Source organism: Homarus americanus, unplaced genomic scaffold, assembly GCF_018991925.1.
Source record: "Homarus americanus isolate GMGI-L3 unplaced genomic scaffold, GMGI_Hamer_2.0 scaffold32583, whole genome shotgun sequence".
NCBI classification, from domain to species: domain Eukaryota; kingdom Metazoa; phylum Arthropoda; class Malacostraca; order Decapoda; family Nephropidae; genus Homarus; species Homarus americanus.
The window spans coordinates 18,764,203-18,789,031 of NW_024713129.1; the positions used below are offsets into that span (position 1 = coordinate 18,764,203).

General features: G+C 41.1%; 1 protein-coding gene across 1 annotated transcript in view; it reads left to right on the plus strand.

Annotated features, from left to right (window-relative positions):
• Positions 1 to 12,793: 12,793 nt before the first annotated feature.
• The window catches only part of LOC121870366 (probable serine/threonine-protein kinase DDB_G0284251), a 14,545-nt gene continuing 2,509 nt past the window's right edge, over positions 12,794 to 24,829 (plus strand). The window contains exons 1-4 of the mRNA XM_042372168.1: positions 12,794 to 12,983; positions 21,362 to 21,518; positions 22,886 to 23,033; positions 23,848 to 23,957. Of these exons, the coding sequence (XP_042228102.1) occupies positions 12,808 to 12,983; positions 21,362 to 21,518; positions 22,886 to 23,033; positions 23,848 to 23,957 (591 nt within the window). The 5' untranslated portion in view covers positions 12,794 to 12,807. The remainder of the gene's footprint in view (positions 12,984 to 21,361; positions 21,519 to 22,885; positions 23,034 to 23,847; positions 23,958 to 24,829) is intronic.

A 24,829-nucleotide genomic window follows, 5' to 3' on the forward strand; every position in this document is an offset into this window, starting at 1 on the left:
TTGGCTCTTAACATACAAGACAACCCACAACTGATGGTATATGTCAGTTATGTTTCCTCTGATGTAACTGTGGCAGATGAGATGTCAGACTTGGTGGTACTAAAAGAAACAACGTCTGGTGTTATTAAAAATGCACTTGACAGAGCCTTAGCAAATGCCCACGCTCCACTGGATAAACTAGTCAATGTTGCAATGGATGGAGCACCTGCAATGGTGGGGATGCAGGACAAATTGCACTCATGAAAAGTGATCCCAACTAACCAGAGTTTCTCCCAGTTTATTGTATCATACATCGTGAAAAGCTAGCAGCCAGGTGCTTCGGGTACGAACATTTTATGAAAACTGTCTTGGATATTGTCAATTTCCTCCGATCAAATGGGAAAACCCACCGACAGTTTAAAAATTATATTGAAGAACTGGAGCTTGGAGCCCAACGGCGTCTCTTTCTATTGCATTGTGAGGTGGCTGTCAACCAGTAACGTCTTGAATAGTTTTGTAGATCCGTTGGAGCCTATTGTTTCTGGTCTTACTCAGACAATTTTCAGCTTCTAGAATAAAATAAGAGTTTTTCAAAGAGACATACTGAAGGTCAAGGAACTTCAACCACTTCCCAATCTTAAAAGAGTAAATACATTTCCTGATATTGAAATAAAAGACCACAAACAAGAAGAATACAAAGATAGATTACAAGGACTGCTTGATAATTATCTAGCCAGGTTTGATGAAGTGCAGAAGCTGAAGAAACCCTGCTTTGCTTTTCTTGTAAATCCATTCATGGTTAATGTGATCAATTATGGATGTCCGATTCTCAATCCTCTGGTTACGGATTCATCTGCTGTCGAAATGGAACTAATGAAATTTCAGGAGGACCTGGGTTTAAGGATGATACATAAATCTCGGTCTACAATCGAGTTCCAGAAGCAAATTATCCTGAATTCAAGAAGAAATCTGTGCGACTCGTCTCAATTTTCACAACATACTGCTGCGAATCACTGTACTTCGTAATGAAGTTTGTGAAGTCAAAACATCGTGCAATCCTTACAAAACCCCTGACGGAGTTAATTCGTACAGCCTACACAATATATGAGCCGGATTTTCAAAGACTAACAGCTAAGTTGGTAACTCCTAAGGCTTTTCTAGTAGTACACTAAATAGCCTGATAATTGTACCAGTATCTCTCTGCTTCATAATTAATGTCCTGTCAATACCGTAGCTTTGCAAGGTGGTATCTGAATAAAATATCTCGAAATTATTGGTTTGCTTGTTTTTCTTTTACACACTTTCTTGCAAGTTATGTTCAAATATTAACAAGACAAATAAATTTAATTAAAACTACTTTATTGCTTTTCACCTTTTATTTTTATTTCACTCATTTTATGTTACTGAAATGCAGATCTGTATATTTTCTAAGATTTTCCCGTACCGTAGTTCAATACGTATTGTTACGACTCTCCTCCTTTCACCGATTACCTAGCATCCACCACTGGTTACCAGCGGCTCGGGTTGTGTGTACAGAAGCAGTAGATATCTCGCAAGAGTTGTCGAATTACCACTGGCTGTCCCGCCAGTCTCTGGTAATTTCCCGACGATCGGTATCAGTGTACCAACAACAGGCAAGTACATTTCTACCAGGTCACAGAAACACACTTGTGCACTGTAGTCTTCTTTAATAAACACCAATTCTTCACAACTGTTAACAGGGTAATGTCTTCACAGCTTGACTCCACACTTCTAATATATAGTCAGCACACTGCCTGTGTACAATTCCTTAGTCTCACTTTATATTAACTACAACAGTTCCACAATACTTGCACAACAATTATCTTCAGTTGTTCTGCCAGGCTTAGTCTTTACACTAAAAACAGAGGCGAGCGACCAACTCCTAGGCAGGCCTCCCCCGCTTATACAAGCCTCGTCAGACGCTTCTCAAACATCCTAGAATAATCCAGTGACGCCTGAGAGATTAACATAAGAACATAAGAATGGAGGAAACTGCAGCGGGCCTATTGGCCCATACTGGGCAGTCCCGTTTACACCCAACCCCTATTGCTCATATGAGCATCCAACCTGTGTTTGAAGCAATTCAGCGTATTCGAGTTAATGATGATATTTGGTAACTTGGTAAGATTCTAGAACGTTCTACTCTGATCGAAGCTCACAATCATAAAAAAAGATGCAATACATTCTAGAATATTCTTACATAATTATTGCATCAATATATTCAGGAAAATTTCACTACATTTGCCAAGATAGCTGCTGCATGGGACAAAGAACAATCAAAACACCTGGTTTACAAAATCATAATACGAAAGTATTCCTCGGCATAACTATTAAACCTGCTCAGCACCGTGAAAACAAACATCACTCCGGATTTTAATAACATTTGCTACATACTGTATATAAGGTTTCTGAGTATTAAAACTAATTGTTTAAAATTTAAAAGGTATTAATAAATATTACTGCACTATATGTATTTCTTAATAATATTTCCATGTGATTTTTGTAATAAAACGTGTATGTAATAATAAACACGTGTATAAAGGTTTTCACGTCTTGTGGCTCTCGGTCGTCTGAAGCTAATAACACTTGGGTAGCTTGCCCGTGAGGTCAGAGGACGCGTGGATTATGGTGTTTTTTATGGATGGAAATGTGTGGGAAAGAGAAAGGTAATGCTGAAGTGATAACACAATATACATTATGATTATTTATTTACAATTAAGTTTAGTCTATGAACACTTTCAAAGAATACAAAAATACATGAACCATTCCCTTTGGTTCACTCAATGCTTCGGAAACATTACTGTCACACTGGCACAAAATATGAAAACCGCTAGGTCTTACTTTATATTTAGCAAAATAAATATTTCAAATTAACACCTGCAACACTTCGTCAGAAACACACAGATCAAGGGTAATGCTGTACGACAGTGACACGAGAAAATAGTGGTGCCTCCAACACTTTAAAGTCGTCACATCTCCTCAATACTTTATAGTACTCCTAACACTTAAAAAATTCTTCAAAAGACTTTATTTTTTATTTTACTTCTAGTACACTCAGCACCTTGGTTACAGATCACACTGTTAACAGCCAAGTACATAACTCCTTAATACTATACTTATAACACCCTCCTCAACACAGGTCACATCGGTAATTATTTACTCTGTGGTAATATACTTGAGACAGAACAACTACTGATACCTATCAACATGTTCAATGAAAGACAAAAGTCGTGTCGTAAAATTTGGTGAAAACATATGCCGAAGGGCTAAAACTTTTGGTGCGCTCTGCCTTGTGGTAGGAGGCTCTCATAATGTTTCACGAGTTATATTTAATCTTCGGACAAAACCACGACACGACTTTTGTCTTTGATTGTACACATAAAGGAGATGTACCACATAGGTTCACACGTCATACCTGCTTGAGTCACCTTCGGGTTCACGCTCACTGAACCCAAGCGTCCGGGATCGGCAGCTCGCACACAGGTCCACTTTGATCTTAATCATTCTATACAAATTCATCCTGAATTCAGACATCTTATCTACAGCCTGACTCACGGTAGCCATCAATCCACACACAGTGCCTGGATATACGAGGAACGCGGGGTCAGTCAGATATAAACAAAACAATCGTGGTCGGTTATGAAACGACACAACTTATGAATGTGTATAACTTGCGTCTTGTGCAAAGAAATTATTTGCGTATGATCATTTACCGTTGGATAAGATGTTCATTTACATTAACAGGACTAATTGTATACTCTGAGAAGTATAACTCGTCGAATTAACACAATATAACGGTCAATACGGGACACTTTTTATTTTAAGATTTTTACGAATGTTACCTACGTGGACTTGGGCCTTCCCCGTGGAACACGGTTGATGCTATCTGGATATACGAGAAATGAGTAGTGACGGGGCCAGTGAATTTTCTGGCTTTCTGTATGTAAATCAGATAAAGTTTACACGTAATCAATATCTGTGGTCTCACTAGTTCACACTAATTCATTCAAAATACACTTGATTCAATACTGTAGTAGGCCTCTCAGCCGTTGGTGGAACTTTTTTTTTTTTTTTTACGGGGATTAGGTCACCCGGGCACAGGTCACTGACCCACATCGGGGCCTGAAATGTCACGGATTCGATTCCCGGGCCGGTGGAAAGTTGTTCGGACACACTTCCCAGCCTCCTTTGGTCCCTGTTCACTTAGCAGCAATGTAGGTACCTGCTGTAAATCGAAAGTTGCGAATTCGTATTCAGGTACAAGTTGTTGGAGCTTCCAATGACTTGCTTAGACATTAACCAGTGACTCTTCAGGCTTCTACGCCTTCGACTCTTCAGGCTATAGGGGGGTGCCCTCCCCCAAAAAAATAATAATAATAATACAAATAATTCACAGTAAATAAAGTTTATAATAAAAAATATAAAATTTTAAATATAATAATAATAATAATAATAATAATAATAATAATAATAATAATAATAATAATAATAATAATAATAATAAAAGAAATATCAAAAGTGAGAAACAATACTGTCAACTTGGTCAATTTGTTTTTTGAATTACAGACAATTAAGGCGTTTGACATATACCCCGATTATCTGTTAGCATATATATCTTAATGCTACACACAGGGCTTTGAATATATTATTTTGAAGACAACGTAAACAAAATGTCGCAAACAACCGTTTTCTCTGACACAAATACAGTTTCAGAAAACAATTATAAGGATAACTCACGTAAATGTGTTTTGTGGACGATGGAGCGCAGTATGAATGAGTGTGGTTGTTAATAGTATATACTGTACTGTAGGTGCCACTGTGACCATGACAAACCAAGAGAACTGTAGTTTATTTCAAATGCTGATTACCGCATTATAATATTCCTCTTTAAACCAACTGTGTCACTATTACCACCAGAGTCTTAACTCAGGTTTAGTTTAATACCTACCTTATTTTATACACCTAAAGGGAAAATTCGTCTGTCCAACACCGAGTTATCTCTCTTGACCAACATTGCTGAAAACCATCCTTGAGATATTTTTAATTAACAGTCTGATAAATATTGGCTTTTGTAAACACTTGAACACGTCACCGTTGGTCATTAACTAGTATATTTCTCCGTTGTTTGCAGACATAAGCGTATTTTTATACATCTTTTACTTTACCCTCTTCGCCACTGATCGGCTTGTAGCCGCTTGGGCGATCGGTCCTGTTTATCAGTTTTTTTTCTTCATATTTTTCCTTTTACTCCGTCATCAGACCTCCTCACGGTTTCTCTTTATATTTTTACTCTCCTCCTAAGAGTTTTTTTTGTTTCTGCCTTGACTACATATTGTCTATTAATTATATACCCTGTATGTTCTTTTCATTCGAGCTGCTTGTGCTTGTATCTTACTTCTAGTTCCTTCGTATCATTTACTCCTCCCTGTATTCCACTCTCTGTTTCTTCCGCTTTTTCTTTACTCTTTATTTATGCTCGATTAATTTTCTTATGTTTCTTCATTTCTCCCTCCCCTGTTTTTTGCTCACTTCTTTTGTCTTTTTCTATTAATATTGCACTTATATCTCGCTTCTTGCTTTAGCTTCTCTTCAACTCCCATTGTTTTCTGCCTTTTCCTTCTTGCCTTATCATCTCATCGTATACTGCCAGACTGGGGGTCACTAATTCTAAGGGTAAATACTTAACTCTAATCTGAATTTCTAAGGGTCGCTGCCACCAGACTCCCTCTGGACAGCATGTAGCTCGTTAGGTAGCGTGTGGAGTGGACTAGGCATTGGGTTAGGTTTTCCATTGACCAGATCGATAAGGGGAAAGAAGGGTGAAACCATAACATGTCTTAATTAATTTATTCCTTATAAAGCATATTGGTAAAAAACATACAAATGAATTGGCCTTCCTTAGAAGAACAACGAAAATGTTGGTTACCCCGCTCGGCACCAGACGTCATACATTAATGGCGTGTCATCCACATACTTATTGCATAACAATCTGTGACCACCTTACCTCGGTCATTCCTTCTTACACTACCCCTTAACACATCAGACTGCTCCACCTGTATGGAGTATAGCACCGTCGGTTATCATACATAGTAGCACCATCTCAACACACCTGTTACACTCCACACCTGCAGGTATGGGACTCCTTGTAAATTTTAGGTATACATAACAGGCACCTCGTTCGCACACCGTCCTCGGTGGGTAAAGACGAGGGCTGCACCAAGAGACATACCAGTACTATTTCTCCGCCTGATATTATAGGTCGCTCCACCTGGGGTGACGGTAGAACGGAGGATACTGAGAAATAATGCCTGACGGGCCGTTATCACACACCCTAACACATTACTATTACACTTATACATCAGGCAAAGCTTTAAACTGTAATAACTTCTATATAAGCCTTAATTATAGGGCGGGATATAGCCCGATATGACACTGACTTGAGGTGACGGTAGAATGGAGGGTACTGAGGGCAGTGCCCCGCTGCTCGTCACCGCGTAGGCCTACAGTTTCCAATCTTTAATTTTTACTTTTATTTCTTACGGTTCTCACCTGAACACTTTTCGGTATATTGTCACTCATGCCTTACAAACACTCATTTTTAACCTAAATTACACACTAAAGTAAGGTTCTGGTTTGCTAATTCGTGGGTAAATTCATTGGGTTATAATATCAACGCGGCACATTCGAGGCGGGTACAGGACGCTCCCTAAAACAAAGGCCGAATGTTCATGGCGTGGGTGTATCCACTCCACTTAAAACTGTAATTAGGGATTCTCCTCTCACACATTGCAATATTTGAACACAGACATAAGATTCTCTGATCACTGTATATGTCGTGGGTATATGTCACGTGAGGATACGGGGCGTATTAAGTTCACACCGACGCATACAAGATATTTCCTTTCAGGTATAGTTTCTGGATCACTTCCAACACCTCACATAGTTCTGATGCACTTATCCTGTTTCCAGATCATTGTTCTCAAGTATTTTCATATGATATCTGTGGAAGTTATGTTCGCTACACGTTCACAGACGTAAGTAGTATGACCTTCAAACCATGATCCACACTTAGTCCTACAGTACACTAGTCCGGCTCAACTGGACTTTCCCAATCATCTTATGGATACCCTGAGTTCTCCTTAATGCTATGAATACATACAATTAATATTATATAACTGTACCTGGGTACAATACAACACATGGTCTAGTAACATTGAGTAGGTGAGTTATCCTTCATCAATGTTTCCCGTTTTCTGAGATTCTACAAGCGCGGTGGATTTGAATGTGATGTAGCGTAATATGAATTAAATGGGTTTTTAGGAATGACAATGATGTGCGCAGTACAATCGTTACTTTTTTTTATTCTTTTTTCTTTGCCATTTTGTCTTCATAGTCTACCCGTCTCACCCTGGGCAGGTGACAGAGGGCTGTGCGTGGCGGAGTCCTTCCAATGTCGTCTGTCCGTCTCTCTCGCCTTGTCTTGAACACTCCCCAGTCAATACTCACTTCACCTTCCTTCTCAGAGAACAAAAAGATGTGGAAGAGGAAGAAGAGAAGAGGGTGGGAAAGAAGAGAAGAGAAGCAAGTTTGGAGCACAGAGGGAAGTGTCTGGTGGTGCCGAGGATCACAATGGACTTGTCAGAGACTTGTGAGTGCTGATGGTGCGGGGAGCTGCTCTTAAAATATTGTGTACTGAGCACCTTTATATACAATTGTACAATGCAGTACAATCATATTTGTTTTATTTGTTGCCATATTTTTATTTGCGATTACCCTAAATATTGACATAATAGCCTTTAGTACTGGCCAGTGTTTTCATATACTGTTGACAATATTCAATTCCAAAATCAGCTAATTTTTTTCATCCCATGGTCGGATCAGCGGGGATAGTGGTCAGCTTGTGTCTACTGCACTTGTGCCCACGCGCGCGTATGTGTGCGAGCCCGTGTCTGCAGTGTAGTAGTGCCTGCCACCCTGTTGTTATGAAGGGTTCCATGTGGTTGTCACAGTGCCCCCCCCCCCTGTGTGTCGTAAACACTGACCGTAATAAATGTTACAACCGACCACTTCACTGTTTCACCAACGTATTCATTCCTTTTCGAAATGAAATTGTCACTTTCATAGAAATTATGAATTGATCGTCAATACCTGCACTGTTTTCCCGATGGGAGATTGCTGTTAAGTCCTGAGGCAAAGTAGTTGAGAGGAGAGGTGAGTCGACAAGAGACTGGTAGCTTACCCAAAAGAAGCGCCCTAACGGTAGCTGCCAACAGCATGGTGGGTGGATACTAAGTTTTTGTGTGTTATGATTTGTATGTGTACGTCAATATATTTTGTTTATTCATTTATATCACAGCACCGACAGTCCCTCCCCACGAATGGGGATCCTTGGAGCCCTTCCCCGCCAGACGAGGGTTGCGTCCCACCATGGCGGCGGCGTATCACCACCTGCAGCACACGGTTTCAACACCACGTGTGGCAGAAAACACCAGTAGCAAAACACCGCAACACACTCACCCTAGGAGAGCCTCCTGGCACGTTTACCCTACTGAAATGATCGGCGCCCTCCCTCACACCAGGATCATTTCTGAGTCATCCTGCGATCACTCCTGCAGGTAAGATGCACCTTGCGGGTAGATTCGTGTATGAATGAAGATGTTATCAGATTCATTTCCTCATAAGATGGAAGGATTAGGTTCCATCGTACAAATGTCCTTTTGCACTCAACAATACATGAGTAACCCACCAGGTGCACTTACCGATGTCAGAGCAACATTTAGGTAGACATTATCCTACCAAGAGGAGAGTGACGCCCCGTGGTGTTGCCAGGCCACCCACAGGTTACACTCGCTAGTAAACACAAGTTTTTGTTACAATATCCTTCGGTTTCAACTTAAATTAATTCCTCAGTTTAGTTAAATTGTGGTAAACTGTTGACTTATTTGTGTAAAGTGTTCTGTGTCAGTCTTGTAAATCGTCAACAGAAGATGAGTTCACTGAAGGAAAAAACACACAAATATGATACTGAAAATAGTTTGGTAGGTAATTATTTAGCTTATAAATATTTCTTCAGAATAATTTTTAAAAAATCAAGAAAGCAGTAGCAACCGAAAAGAGGAGAAGGAAAATACATATTTCGGCGAGATAGGTTCTCTTGAACGGTCAGAGATAAAAAGCTTGACATTAATTGACCCACAGGCAGAGTGTGTTTCAGCCAGGCAAACAATCGGATAAAAAACACTCCTTGATGTCTTCCCTCCACGCCACACAGGTACTCCCCCGTCGCTGCCCCTCTCACCCACGGTGCAAGATGTCAGGCACTACAGGCTTCCCCTAGAGTCGGCAAAATTATAGGCAGAGGAGGTTTTGGTACCGTGAAGGTTGGCTGCTTCAGAGGTTTGGTTGCAAGTCCGTGTTTGGCACTGTAATGATTTGCACAACAATAGACGTGGTGGACCAAACAGGATATAACCGTAGTTGACTAACTGTGTACTGTAGAGCACTACAGGTAGAGTATATTATGAGGTCAGTTGTAATTATTATTGTAACATGATAGTGCTTTAAGGCTGTTTAAATAGTGTATGTACAGTGTATTGGGAAAAAGTAACATTACTAACACTGCGACATCAGTTATTTGTAGTAGTAGTACCACCGGTAATAGTATTAGTGTTTTCAGATGTTCATCTTCGTCGAGCACCTCGGTCTAACATACGAGAAATGATATAGTATTTTCCTCTCTTTTTTTTTGTCTCGCATATTATATTCACAAATATATGCCATGCATCATTCATAGTGTTAGCACGAGAAAAGTAATGCAGGAAATACTGGAGCCCAGATCAATCAGATCATATATATATATATACATAGTACTGATTATGATGATAATGACCCTGCAATGAGATAGAGAAGAGGAGAGAGAGAAGGAAAGAACAGAAACGGGAAGTAAAGTAGTAGGGAGTGATACAGGTGGGCTGTCCACCTAGCTGAGTCGAGGTGATTGGTTGGGGTGGAGGCCAAATACAGCAGTCGTTGTTGACTGTGTGCTGGGTTTGTTTTGGCAAGGTGAATGATCTTTAGTTTCTGCGTATTAGTTTGGATATTCAACTATTCTTTCTTTTTCCGTAATCGTTAATTTACTCGATGACGTAGGCTGTTTTTCGTGCCATCATCTGTTTGGCCTTGCCTGGATGTCGAATGATGTCATCGGCATAGGCTATGTATTCTCCTTGGGTAGGAGGTGACATGTCCTACGTGCAGAACATGTAGTGTTGGTAAACGGGTACTTCCGTGTGGTACTCCGCTGTACAGAATAACTTGATGCGTGGGTCTATGTGGTTACTAATGATGATTTTTGCCTCTCTCATCAAGGAAGTGACTAAGGAGTATTTATTGACAGTAAAGGAGAGTGAGATCAAGTTCTTGGTTACAAATTTTGGTAATCACAAAATTGTCCAATTTGTACATGCCATTACTCAAATCATGTTGACAGATTCGGTATGTCAACATGAATTTGAGTAATGGCAATAAAATACAGGGGATATCGGGAGGTTCTACTGTATTAGAACAAGAGTTTTGCAAATACACCGACAAGATTATCGGTGATTTTGCAAAGTGGCCGATTTTGTGTTTTTTTGTAAAATGATCAAACATTTAAGGTTATTTTGTAAAATTACTATTCTTTTGGTTCCTTGCAAATTTACCGTATAATTTGCAAAAACTCCGCTTCACAAAAAAACCCGTAACGTGTGTTTATATATATATATATATATATATATATATATATATATATATATATATATATATATATATATATATATATATATATATATATATATATAACCTGACTGAATTATATTTTATGCTTGACTGATAAAACACTGTGTAAGGGTAAGAGTCATTATCATTATCAAGAGATGTAGGAATGTTGATAGGCTTCAATACCCTCCTTATGACTAAGGTTCTCTAGATTCAAGTGTTGAGGGAGGCTCGATGCACCGGTTCCATCCCGTCAAGTGTGACTGGAGTAAAGCTGACCGGAATCAAGTACAGTATACAGAATATAAAAAGAATAAGGCTGCTTTACAGTGGATGCTGCCTTTTGTCAGAGCTGCCATGAGTTTATACAAGATAACCAATTAAGTAATTTGTGTTACAGATGGAAAACAGTATAGATTAATATGAGAGTTGCCTCGGGCAGGAGTGAAGGTCGCGGTTAAGGTGTTGAGGGGAGGAAGGGCGGCGGCGTCATGTAGCAGGGAGGCCCACGCTCTCTCCCTAGCCCCTCACGCCCACCTCGCCTCTACACATGCTATCGTTACGCCCTCGCCCACACCAGGCTACGCCCGCATCGCCTGGGCCGCCGCCTGCCTCAAGGATGTAGAAAAAAAGGTGAGAACACGTTAGCAAAAAATTACATTTCATTGTTTTAAAAATGGGTGCGGCAACTGAGTGGTTGCAGTGCTCGCTTACTGTTTTATAAGTCGCTGGTTCACCACCTTAGTTCACCCAGCTGCGAACGGGTATCTTGAGATCTGCTTTCATTCCCAAAAATTGAGGAAGTTACTTATGTTATTTATACATATTTCAGTTTTGCATTATTCATGTTATATACCTCGCATGTGTGTGTAGATCCACAATGGAAACGTGGACAAGATAAATCAAGATAAATCTATCTCTCTCTCTCTCTCTCTCTCTCTCTCTCTCTCTCTCTCTCTCTCTCTATATATATATATATATATATATATATATATATATATATATATATATATATATCATGTAGATCCACAATGAAAACGTGGATAAGATAAATCTTGATAAAATCACACAGGGAAAAGAAACAGCGGCACACTTAGCTTTCGTCTTTATTCAAGACATCTTCAGAGGCCTCTGTAGATGTCTTGAATAAAGAACAAATATATATATATATATATATATATATATATATATATATATATATATATATATATATATATTTATATTTAGTTAGTTAGTGGACCTATCACTATTCTAAGAGGATGACAAGTAATTTTAGCTTCAATGAGATATTGATTGTAGCCAACCTTTTTGGAGGTTAATCCAAAGAAGGCTTTATAAACTCTCTGTAGATGCTGGCCACCATAGCACTTCCCTCGGCACACACATTCTTCTTGAAGATATCTGTATATCCTAAGTTTCAAAGACCAAGGAAGAAGTATTCCTACAGATAGTTCCAATCTTGCAAGGTTCGTATTAAACATTTAATGCAATAGCGAGTACAACAGACAATGACGATATAGGAGTGAAGTGATCCTTTGAACTTCATTAGAGTCCTTTCTTAGTATAAAAGTCCCACTATTTTCGTAAGTTTCAAAGACTATATTTTATCTTCTTCCATGTCCCAACGACCTTATTCCTGGTTTTGTTCAGTCTTTAGTGTGCAAAGTCCTAATTTGGTAAGAGAACGGAGAATGTTGGAATACATTATTCCTTGTGTTAATTTTGGTTTGAAAACAAAGTGAACACTGGGGTTCGGAGTCTACTGACCTTAATCCTGCTCATTCGGACAAACACTGAATCTGGATTTACATGTAGAATCGATTGAATGAGATAAATTCTTAAGTATTCAGCTTTCAGCAACTACAACAAAATTCCATACAAAATGGCCTGCTAGTATGCATTTACTGTATATGCTTCCTAGGCAGTGGCAGCTGTACACTGTACAGTATGTCATAGGTACTCGTCTATTATCTCTGTTATAACTTAACAGTTACATCCATCAATCATCTCTTTCTACAGGAGAAAATTTTATCCATTGAAGAAGTAGTGTCAATGTTTTGCCTCCCCCTGGAGGATGCCAGCTGTCCTGTCAATGATGGTGAGGAGCAGGGTGGATGTGGGCGGAAGGTTGGGTGGGCGTGGGTGGTGAGTGAACTCTACACGCCCCACACCCTCCTCACGCTCATTAATGATCCCACCATGGAGCTCAGGATCATATCAAAAATCAGGTAACTCGTGTGACCATTTGTGATGTGGACTTTGTTTTACATTGATTAATGAGATGTGAGTTCCGCCAGGTTCTATATTATGGTCTCTTCCTGTATGTTCTCACTGGTAAGTTTATTACAATATGTGCTATGCCTGTGGTGCCTTTCACCATCTCACCTGAAGGCTATATATATATATATATATATATATATATATATATATATATATATATATATATATATATATATATATATATATATATATATATATATATATATATATATATATATATATATATATATATATATATATATATATATATATATATATATATATATATATATATATATATATATATATATATATATATATATGTAACCGGTCGGAATTTACTGGACTTTATTTTCTCACTTGACTTGGGGTTTATTAAAGATTAATAGATGGTAATGGCAGTGGAAGCGCCCCTTTGAGAAAAATCCCGAACCAGCACAAGAACACTTAAATCTACTAAACAAAATGAATTGTCCGTGACCTGTGGAAGGATAGCGTCTGTGACTGGGATGAATGAGACACACTGTAAAATTTAAACACTTATATTCCCTCCAACACTACAAACACAATCAAATAATGGTACACCAATATGCGCACCTCTTAACTTGAACTTAAAACACTACTCTGGGGAATAAAAGTTATACATGATATAGAAATTATTAGAAACTCGGGCAACAATAAATTTGAAGTATTAAGAAATGTTGCTTGCACACATGAAACAGGCCTTAAGGGCTTTCAACAAAATAATATCCAGCACTGAGAAAATGGTATTCAAAAATAAGAAATTAATAACTCTACAATGAATAGGCCTTAAGGGCACTCAACAAAATTATATCACCCCAACAGATGCACACTTCCTAACCTAACTTAACCACTACTCTGGGGAACAAAGGTTATACCTGAGATTGGAATTATGAAGAAAAATTCGATGCATTAAAGAATCAAATCACAGTATCACTCTGGTTCCACTTAATGACACAAACATTCAAAAAACAATACTATCAAAATTATTTAAGAAATATTAAACTACACACGTCAAGATAATATCAGTAACTGAGGAATGGTATTAACTACACCCAAATATATTGTCAATATTATTGGTTTGTTACTGGGTCCACCAATACCCGTGAACCATGCTTCCTAACCTAACACACACACAGATTCCACCTGCACTCCGTAGTCGTTTAAGGCACAACCAACAGGCACCCGTAGTTTAAGGCCCAAATCAGCCTTTCTCAACCTTGGAAAGTGTACCTCTAACTCTACTGACTCTTGGCCCCAGTGTGCGGCCCTGTATCACTCAGCTGGCCTCACTTTACCCCCAGTACATCCATGAAACGGAAGGGAGTGAGCCAATCAGACCTTGTACAGTTGAGAGAAGCTTTAGCTTCCCGTTAGCAAGAGGGTTTCACTAAGCTGCTCGAGACATGTGGTGTTGTGAGCCGAGGTAGAGGAGAGCTGATGACCCCAACGATCGTCCCGTCGTCAGCTGGGCACCCAGACGGCTAGATTCCCTCAAGAGATCCTTTGATACCCCGCTAAACAGTGACAGGCCTACACTGATCGGTCCAATGGCGACAATCGCCACCCTCAATCATCAACTGCAGTCTCAAACGGCAGTCATCACTCTCGCAGTCAAACTCCGGTCAAGTGGGTTCTGACGGAAACCCTGAAATGACCTCACTGTTAGCTCTAGTTTACTTTATCACTGCCCTATCTAAACCCTGTCTGAGATTGAATGAGACTTACTTGTTATACTGCAATAGCACAGCACAGGTGACTAGGCCACGTGACTATTTCTGTGACGGACGTGCAGGGACGTCTTGTTTGTTTGAATGCTCCCCGAGACTGAGGACCAGCCAGCGTCGCGTCTCTCCAAGGCGCTAGCTTAGGCCTACGTGACATATTTTCCGCCTAACTAATAACTCCTTGGGACACCCGTAACATTATTCAGACTGATAAACGATCTATAATAATTTCAAATTCAATAATAGTCCCTTAACTTCATGAATCACATCACTATTAATTCGGCAAATTACATTTAATATCATATAGGCCTAGTTCCACAACCTCCCACTATGTGCGGGGAGCGCTCTCTTCCCTCAGACGACCTTGAACGCTCAGTATCGCTAATGGCGGGGCATTTGAAATTTCTGAATATATATATGTATATATATATATATATATATATATATATATATATATATATATATATATATATGTATATATATATATATATATGTATATATATGTATATATATGCTGATAACCACAAGGAAAGAAGAAAACACGAAGTTCCCAAGCGCTTTCGTGTAATTCACATCTTCAGGGGTGAGTACAGACTAAAGAGTAGTACAAAACAAGGTGTATATATACAGAGGAGGGTGAGACCAGGTCCACAATGGTCAGGAATTAGGTAATGACCCTACTAATCTTTAAATAGCACGGCAACGGTCGGTAGTCAGGTCAGAGGGTAAGGTGACCCAACCTTCTCACCTGGTTACAAATCTTCTTAATTACAAAATTGTCCAGTTTGTACATGCCAGTACTCAAATTCATGTTGAATGCTTCGGTATGTTTAATGAGACTAGATTCTATGATGTTCCTACTATCAATTGAATTACAAGGTAATATTGAGGAGGCATTATCCCAGTCAATGCAATGCTTGTTGTCCCTCAAATGAACAAACAGAGCATTGGATTCCTGGCCTGTCCTAACTTCGTGTTTTCTTCTTTCTTTGTGGTTATCAGCATATACCTAGATCACGCGCATCTACAGTGATTTACTTGCATGTATATATATATATATATATATATATATATATATATATATATATATATATATATATATATATATATATATATTTCATGTAAATCCACAATGAAAACGTGGATAAGATAAATCTTGATAAAATCACACGGGAAAATGGAAACAACGGAGTACCTTGCCTCTGAAGATGTCTTGAATAAAGACGAAAGCTAAGGTACTCCGTTGTTTCCATTTTCCCGTGTGATTTTATCAAGATATGTATATATATGTATATATATGTATATATATATATATATATATGTATATATATATTTGCGGCTCTTTCGCTAGGCCACGGTAGGACGCCACCCTCCGGGAGGGTCCACATTGTCTCACCGTAGTGCATTAAGGTGTCTGCTTTGATCCTGACTTTGTACTCATCAGAAGGCATGTTTTCCAGGGAATTTTTAAATGATTGTTGCGCTCATGCAGCATTTCTTGGATAGATAGGACAATACCATTACTCAAATTATACCATTACTCAAATTCATGTTGACTGCTTCGGGGAAAGGTCACGGCAGGGTTAGCTCCCGAGGGGTAATTATCAGATATGGCCAGTGCTATGTGCGGTCTTGGGTATGTGAGTTTGTTGACCAAACTGGAGTGGTCCATGGAAGAATTGGCGAGGGCCAAGGAAGAAATTGAGAGGACCACGTTGGAGAACCTGAAATTAAAGGAAGAGCTGGCGAAATTAAAAGGGGAGCCAGTGTCTGACGAAAACTCAAGCGAGTGGAAGGTGGTGAGTAGTGGGAAGACGAAGCTGGTGGTGAAGAAGTACACCAAGGATACGACAACAACGACAACAACAGCTAAGTGTACCAACCCGTTCAGTCCCTTGATAGACGAATTGGACGTTAGTACAGTCAGGGACAGGGATGACAAGGAAGGTATAAAAACTTTAATTGTTGGTGACTCACAGGTAAGGTACATGGACAGGGCCTTTTGTGGTAAAAACAAAAATAGGATGAGGGTGTGTTTGCCAGGGGCTGGGGTGGGGGATATAATTGACAGGATGGACAATATCTTGTCTGGTAATGGGAACAAACCCATTATCTGCCTCAGTGCAGGAGGCAATGATATTGGCCGGTGTAGGAGCGAGGAGCTTCTTGATAAGTTCAAGGCAGCTATAGATCGTATTAGGACTAAGGGAGGGATCCCTATCATATGCGGTGTCCTGCCTAGAAGGAGAGTTGGCAGTGAATGGTTGTCAAGGGCAGTTGGTGTCAACGACCGTCTTGGCAGATATTGCAAGTCAATATCAGTCCCATTCATTGACAACTGGGACAACTTCTATGGCAGAAGGGACCTTTATGCTAGGGATGGGGTGCACCTGTCTAGGGATGGAGTAGCAACCCTGGCTGGAGCTCTAGAGGGGGCAGTTCAAAAGATATCGAAGTCTTTAAACTGCTAGGAGAACATATGAGCACGGGGGTGGAGGAGACTGCAGTGGGAGCGGGTAAACAAAGTGAAAGATTACAGGGAAATAGTGTTAGGAATGATGACAAAACTAAATTAGACAGGGAGTTTAAAACTAAACGCGGTAAAGGGAGGACTCAGAACACGACTAACTTAAATGTATACTACGCGAACAGTAGAAGTATGAGAAACAAAATGGATGATATTAGGGCCTTGGTATGTACCGAAAAAATCGATATAATAGCATTCACTGAAACATGGATCAACCTAGACACACGTGAGTTACCAGTCGAATACCAAATTGCGGGTTACAAACTGTTCCATACCGATAGGCAGACCAGGAAAGGAGGCAGAGTAGCAATCTATGTTAGGGATAATCTGAAGTGTGAAATAAATAAGGAAATAAAAACTAAGCGGAATACAGAAACAATTCGGATAGAATTAATCGACGGTAGGGAAAAATTAATCACAGGAGTAATATATAGACCTCCCAATCTTGATAGTCAATGAGCGACTTATCTGGGATGAAATGCGCAGGGCTTCCATACACAACAAAGTCTGTATAGTAGGCGACTTTAACCTTGGCCAAATAGATTGGACTGACCTTACAGGTAACTCAGAATCAGAGGATTTTCTCGAGACGATCCAGGACTGTTTTCTAAGTCAACATATAACCGAACCCACACGGGGTAATAATATACTCGATTTAGTTCTGTCAAACAGAGAAAACCTCATTAGCAGTGTCGAGGTAGGGAACGAACTTGCAAACAGCAATCACAAAGAAATTAGATTCCAGTCAGATTTTCAGGGCAGACGTAAGGAAAATTCCACTAAAGTACCAGATTTCAGAAGGGCGGACTTTGACAGTTTAAAGAGGCAGCTGAGAGAGGGGGTGTCGCGCTTGGCCGTGAACCTGACAGATGACACCGACCTGATAACGAGATCTGAGATTGCTGAGTTCCACGACAATTAAAATAGTGAGTTACTTAATGCACAAAGACAGAACATACCATACAATAAACTCAGGTCAGACAACAATGACCCTAAATGGATAAATATTTATTTAAAGAACATCATTGGCCAAAGGAAGGCTATAGGTAGAAGGATAAATCGTGGCGAAATTCACCTCCGGGACTATTATAGGGTATTGGCGAGTAGGGTTAAAACCGAGATAAGGTAAGCAAAGAGGAATAATGAGGTAAGGATAGCAAGGGAGGGGAAGACAAACCCCAAGGGATTCTACCAAATGTATCAAACTAAAACACGAAAAAAGATTGGAACAATACGGTCAGACACTGGTGAGCTCACTGATAACGACAGAGAAATGAGCAATAATTTGAATAAATATTTTTCAACAGTTTTCACCACCGAAAATTTAAACATGATACCCGAGGCACCGACTCTATTCAGAGATAGTGAAGAAAACAAATTAAGCGAGATAGTAGTGACTAGTAACGATGTTAGTAAGCAATTAGACAAACTAAAGCCTAATAAGTCACCTGGTCCCGATGAGATATTTGCCAGAGTATTAAAGAAATGTAAGGAAGAGCTTAGTATGCCCTTAGCAAAGTTGTTTAACATGTCCTTAAAAACAGGTGTAGTACCAGAATCCTGGAGGATAGCGAATGTAATACCGATTTTCAAGAAGGGGGATAGATCACTATCCTCTAACTACCGCCCAATCAGTCTAACATCAATAGTAGGCAAATTACTGGAAGCAATCATTTCAAACTCTATTCGAAATCACCTGGAGAAGCACCGATTGATCAATGATTCCCAGCATGGCTTTACAAGCGGACGTTCTTGTCTAACTAATCTATTAACATTCTTTTCATCAGTTTTCGAATCGGTGGACGAGGGGCACAATTATGATGTGGTACATCTCGACTTTAGCAAAGCCTTCGACAGAGTCCCCACGAAAGACTAATTAGAAAGGTAGAAGCTCATGGCATCAAAGGTAACATCCTTAAATGGATTAGGGCGTGGTTACAGGACAGGAAACAGTGAGTGAGCATTAACGGCACTAAGTCCCATTGGAGCAACGTCACAAGTGGAGTTCCCCAAGGCTCAGTACTTGGACCATTGTTATTTATTATATACATAAACGACATAGATATCGGCATAGACAGCAACATAAGTAAATTTGCTGATGACACTAAAATAGGACGTGTTATTAAATCTGACGAGGACTCCGCAAAACTACAGGAAGATCTAAACAAATTTTTCGAATGGTCTGAAAAATGGCAGATGAAATTCAACGTGGACAAATGTAAAGTACTGAGTATAGGAGATGTAAACAGGGAAACCAGATACCAGATGAACAACGATGCCATAGAGAAATCCGACTGCGAGAGAGATTTAGGAGTAATGATAAGTAGGAACCTTAAGCCAAGTAAACAATGTGTTTTTGCTCGTAACAAGGCTAATAAAGTACTTGGCTTCATACAAAGGAGTGTTAGTTACAAGACTTGCGAGGTCATCCTAAAACTGTATCTTGCTCTTGTGAGACCACACCTGGATTACGCAGTTCAGTTCTGGTCACCTTATTACAGAATGGATATAGAATCCTTGGAAAGAATTCAGAGGAGAATGACAAGATTGATCCCGACATTAGGAACCTTGAGTATAGAGACAGGTTAAAGCATCTTAATTTGCACTCCCTCGAGAGACGTAGAGCGAGGGGCGACCTGATAGAGGTGTATAAGTGGAAGGCAGAGCTAAACAGAGGGGACATTACAAAGGTACTCAAACTATCCAACCAGGAGCGAACTCGTAACAATGGTTTTAAATTAGACAAATTTAGATTTAGGTGTGAAATAGGTAAACACTGGTTTGGAAACAGAGTAGTGGATGAATGGAACAAGTTACCAAATATCATCATTAACTCGAATACGCTGAATAGCTTCAAACATAGGTTGGATGCGTGTATGAGCAATATGGGTTGGGTGTAAACGGGACTGCCCAGTATGGGCCAATAGGCCCGCTGCAGTTTCCTCCATTCTTATGTCATGTCTGACACCTTGAATGTTGCCACACCTGATAGTAGTCTGCTTTTCATGATCTCCCATGAAGTAGATTTGGGGGAACTTTGCCTGCTCACCTTCCAGTGGTAAGAGGGATCCTGCTCTGTGATAGACTTGACCCTAGACTTTGAATGTGGGCATGTGTCCGTGCTCACGAACTACTCTTGTAGCTCCTAGGATGTCATATGGAAGCATGAATTGTACTTCAGTATATATTCCAAGAAGTGTTTTGACTCTGGTGTTCCCAGCATGAGAGTCTTCAATGGTTGTGGTGGTTTTTCCAAATTTTGCAGTCGTACTTTCCCATGAGAGCAGCACAGTCCAGCAGATTCTCCTTTGTACTTCTTTGCACCACAGTGTTCACATTTCTTATCCATGTTGCCAATGACAACAGAGGGTTACCTTTCATATTCTATATATAACACCATCCATCATCACTACATATAATACCACCCATCATCAGTACATATAACACCACCCATAATCACTACATATAACACCACCCATCATCACTACATATAACACCACCCATCATCACTACATATAACACCACCCATCATCACTACATATAACACCACCCACCATCACTACATATAACACCACCCATCATCACTACATATAACACCACCCATCATCACTACATATAACACCACCCATCATCACGCATACATATCACTACACACCCACCCATCATCACTACATATAACACCAACTATCATCACTAATATAATACCACCCATCATCACTTCATAACCACCCTACATATAACACCACCCATCATCACTACATATAACACCACCCATCATCACTACATATAACACCACCCATCATCACTACATATAACACCACCCATCATCACTACATATAACACCATCCATCATCATCACTACATATAACACCATCCATCTACAGATCGGTAAAGTACTTTCCGAGATTCTCGTGCGGACACACACACAAACAAACACACAGACATACTTCTTTGTTTTATATATATATAATAAATAGATAGATATATAGTATCAGTATCTCAAAAGTTTGTGCTTGATAACCAATCTGGCCGGGTTGACCACCTACCCCTTCACTCTCCCTCACGTGACCAGGTATACGTACGAGCTAGCTAGTGGACTTGCTTACCTACATTCCCGGGGTCTTGCTCACCTGGATGTGAAACCTGCTAACGCCCTCCTCACCACCCATGGCCACCTCAGGCTCGCTGACTTCGGCTGCTGCGCCAGACTTGACCAGACCGAGGAACTGGTACGTGAGTTATGATGTATTGTGTCGTGTGGAGGGATGCTGTGTGGTGACGTGTGGAGGGATGCTATGTGGTGACGTGTGGAGGGATGCTGTGTAGTGACGTGTGGAGGGATGCCGTGTGGTGAGGGATGCTGTGTGGTTACGTGTGGAGGAATACTGAGTGGTGACGTGTGGAGGGATGTTTTATGGTGTCGTGTGGATTGATGGTGTATGGTGACGTGTGGAGTGATGCTGTGTGGTGACGTGTGGGGTGATGCTGTGTGGTGACGTGTGGAGGAATACTGTGTGGTGACGTGTGGGGGATGTTCTATGGTGTCGTGTGGAGTGATGCTGTTTTGTTACGTGTGGAGGGATGCTGTGGAAGATGTGAGTGGTGACGTGTGGAGAATACTGTGTGGTGACGTGTGGAGAATACTGTGTGGTGACGTGTGGAGGATGCTGTGTGTGTCATGTGGAGGGATGGTGTATGGTGTGTATGGAGTGATGCTGTGTGGTGACGTGGAGGGATGTGTGTTGACGTGTGGAGGATGCTGTGTGTTGACGTGTGGAGGGATGCTGTATGGTGTCATGTGGAGTGATGCTGTGGTGACGTGTGGAGGGATGCTGTGTGGTGACGTGTGGAGGATGCTGTGTGGTGACGTGTGGAGGGGATGTGTGTGGGCGTGTGGAGGGATGATGTGGTGGTGACGTGTGGAGGGATGCTGTATGGTTGACATGTAGGGATGCTTGGTTTGTGATGTGTGGAGGGATGGTGTATGGTGACGTGTAGAGGTGTATGGTGATGTGTGGAGAGATGCTGTGTGATGACGTGTGGAGAGATGCTGTGTGATGACGTGTGGAGAGATGCTGTGTGGTGACGTGTGGAGAGATGCAGTGTGGTGACATGTGGAGGGGCATTGTGAGGTGACGTGTGGAAGGATGTTGTATGGTGTCGTGTGGAGGGATAGTGATTGGTGACGTGTGGAGGGACATTGTGAGGTGACGCGTGGGGCGATGGTTTATGGTGACGTGTGGAGAGGGACATTGGTGACGTGTGGAAGGATGTTGTATGGTGTCGTGTGGAGGGACATTGTAGGTGACGTGTGGGGCGATGGTTTATGGTGACCAGGCATAAGTTTGAAATATCTTTAATTTATTATCTACTCGTATATACCTATGAATTTTCAGAGTTAAATTGATAATTCATTTTTAATGCATAATAATTTCAAAACGGTAAACTGCAGGTACCGTAATGCATAATTACAGACAGGTCATCATTCCTATCTAGGTTTTTAACTTTCATTACCTCCAACCTAATGTCGCTGGTAACATTATATTTGTGCCCATTAACACCTTAGCGCCATTATTGTTTTATTGTTTGGTTACAGGTATTAGGCACGGTGGGCTACCAGGCGCCTGAGTGTTGCGAGGTGAGCTGGCGACACTTTGATGACGTGTTCTCTCTTGCACCATCTGCACCTCTACACCCAAACATCCCCTACCAAGGTCTTCACCCACACGTAGTCCTATACCAAGGTGAGTCATGGGGCAATATGTCTCCCGCAAATGAGTGCCACCATCACCCAACGAGTGAGTTCCATCGCTATTACATACCAGGCAGGACACTACCACCACCCACCGGGTAAATACTACTAATTACTACTACTACTTTGCTGTCGCTCGAATCGAGTATGACGATCATCAAGCTATGAGACAATGATATGAGTTATTGATGTCACCTTCGTTGGTGGTGGTGGTGACAAAAGAGGCCGCTACTGGACCGGCAGATTCGTTCACAGAGTTGCACATGTGGCACCACCTAGTGTGGAGGGGCGGCAGCAGCATCTTTCCAGCGTTAGAAACTGTCTGCCTCGGTTTGCAGTCGGGCTAACCGAAAGTATTGACACCTTTCGTGTGGTGCTCCTCCAAGCGTTGTGGTGTAGAGTAATCGTCTCCCAGTGTGGAGGTCGATTTATTACTTATTCAGGTTTGTCTTAAGACTATCCTTATACCTTTTCAGTTGTCCACCAGCGCATTTACTATTCGTTAGGTTACCGTAAAGTAGCTGCTTTGGCAGTCTACTGTCGTCCATACGGGTAACATGGTCAGTCCAACGTAGTTGTTCAAGGATAATGGAAGCCTCGATGCTCGTACAGTTGATGTCATCCAGAAAACTGGCATTTGTTCTCTTGTCTTCCCAGCGAACTCGGAGGATGAACGTTGGTGAAAGTTTTCAAGTGCCTTGAGGTTCCTCCTGTATGTGACCCATGTCTCACTATCATATAGCAGGGGTGGGAGGACCACTGCTCTGTATACGTGCAACTTTGTAAATAATTTCAGGCTCCGACAGTTGAAGATGCAGGTACGGAGTTTGCCAAAGGCTTGAGACGCACATCTGATCCAATGTTGAAACTCTTCTATGTCTGCGGTGCTGGACAGGTGGTAGCCGAGATACCGAAAGTGGGTAACATTAGAGAGGGTAGTACCGTTTAGCTGGATGGATGGTGGAGGTGTGGCTGAACTAGGGGCAGGCTGAAAGATAATCTGGGTCTTGCGTACATTCACCTCAAGGGGGAAGTGGGCATACGCATCTGCGTTGGTGTTCAGGATCTCCTGTAGGTAGAGTTCAGTGTGAGCAACAAGGGTGAGGTCGTCTACATTCTGAAAAGTTCAGTAATGGAAGCTGCCAACACCTTTCTTTTTGCTTTGAGTCGTCTTGTGTTGAAAATATCCTTCACGTGGTACTCGATGTCCACCTCGTCGGCTAAATTGGCACGGGTACGAGTTAGAAAGGTAGCCAAGAAAATGGAAAAGAGAGTTGGCGCCAGTAAACATCCTTGTTTTACCCCTGTTTGGATGGGGAAGAACTCAGACTGGGTGCCATTGTGCAGGGCATAACCGTTCATGCCATTGTGAAGTTGCCTCACTAACGCAATGAATTTTGGTGGGCAGCCAAAACGGCTTAGGGTCCGCCAGAGGGCTTCCCTGTTGACGAAGTCGAAGGCCTTGGTTAGGTCGATGAAGGCCATGTATGGGTTGCGACGCTGTTCTCTGCACTTCTCCTGTATCTGGCGAGCAGCAAAGATCATGTCCGTGGTGCCCCGTGATGGTCTAAAGCCACATTGAGATTCTGGGAGGAAGTTTTCCGTCTCGGGGAGAAGTCTGTTTAGGAGGACTCGGGCGATAATCTTGCCAGCTACGGACAGCAGCAAGATCCGCGAGTAGTTGCCACAGTCTGACCAGTCTCCCTTGTTCTTATAGATATTGACGATGGAGGCGTCTTTAAGAGCTTGAGGGATTTTCTCCTTTTCCCATATATTCTCCAGGAGAGA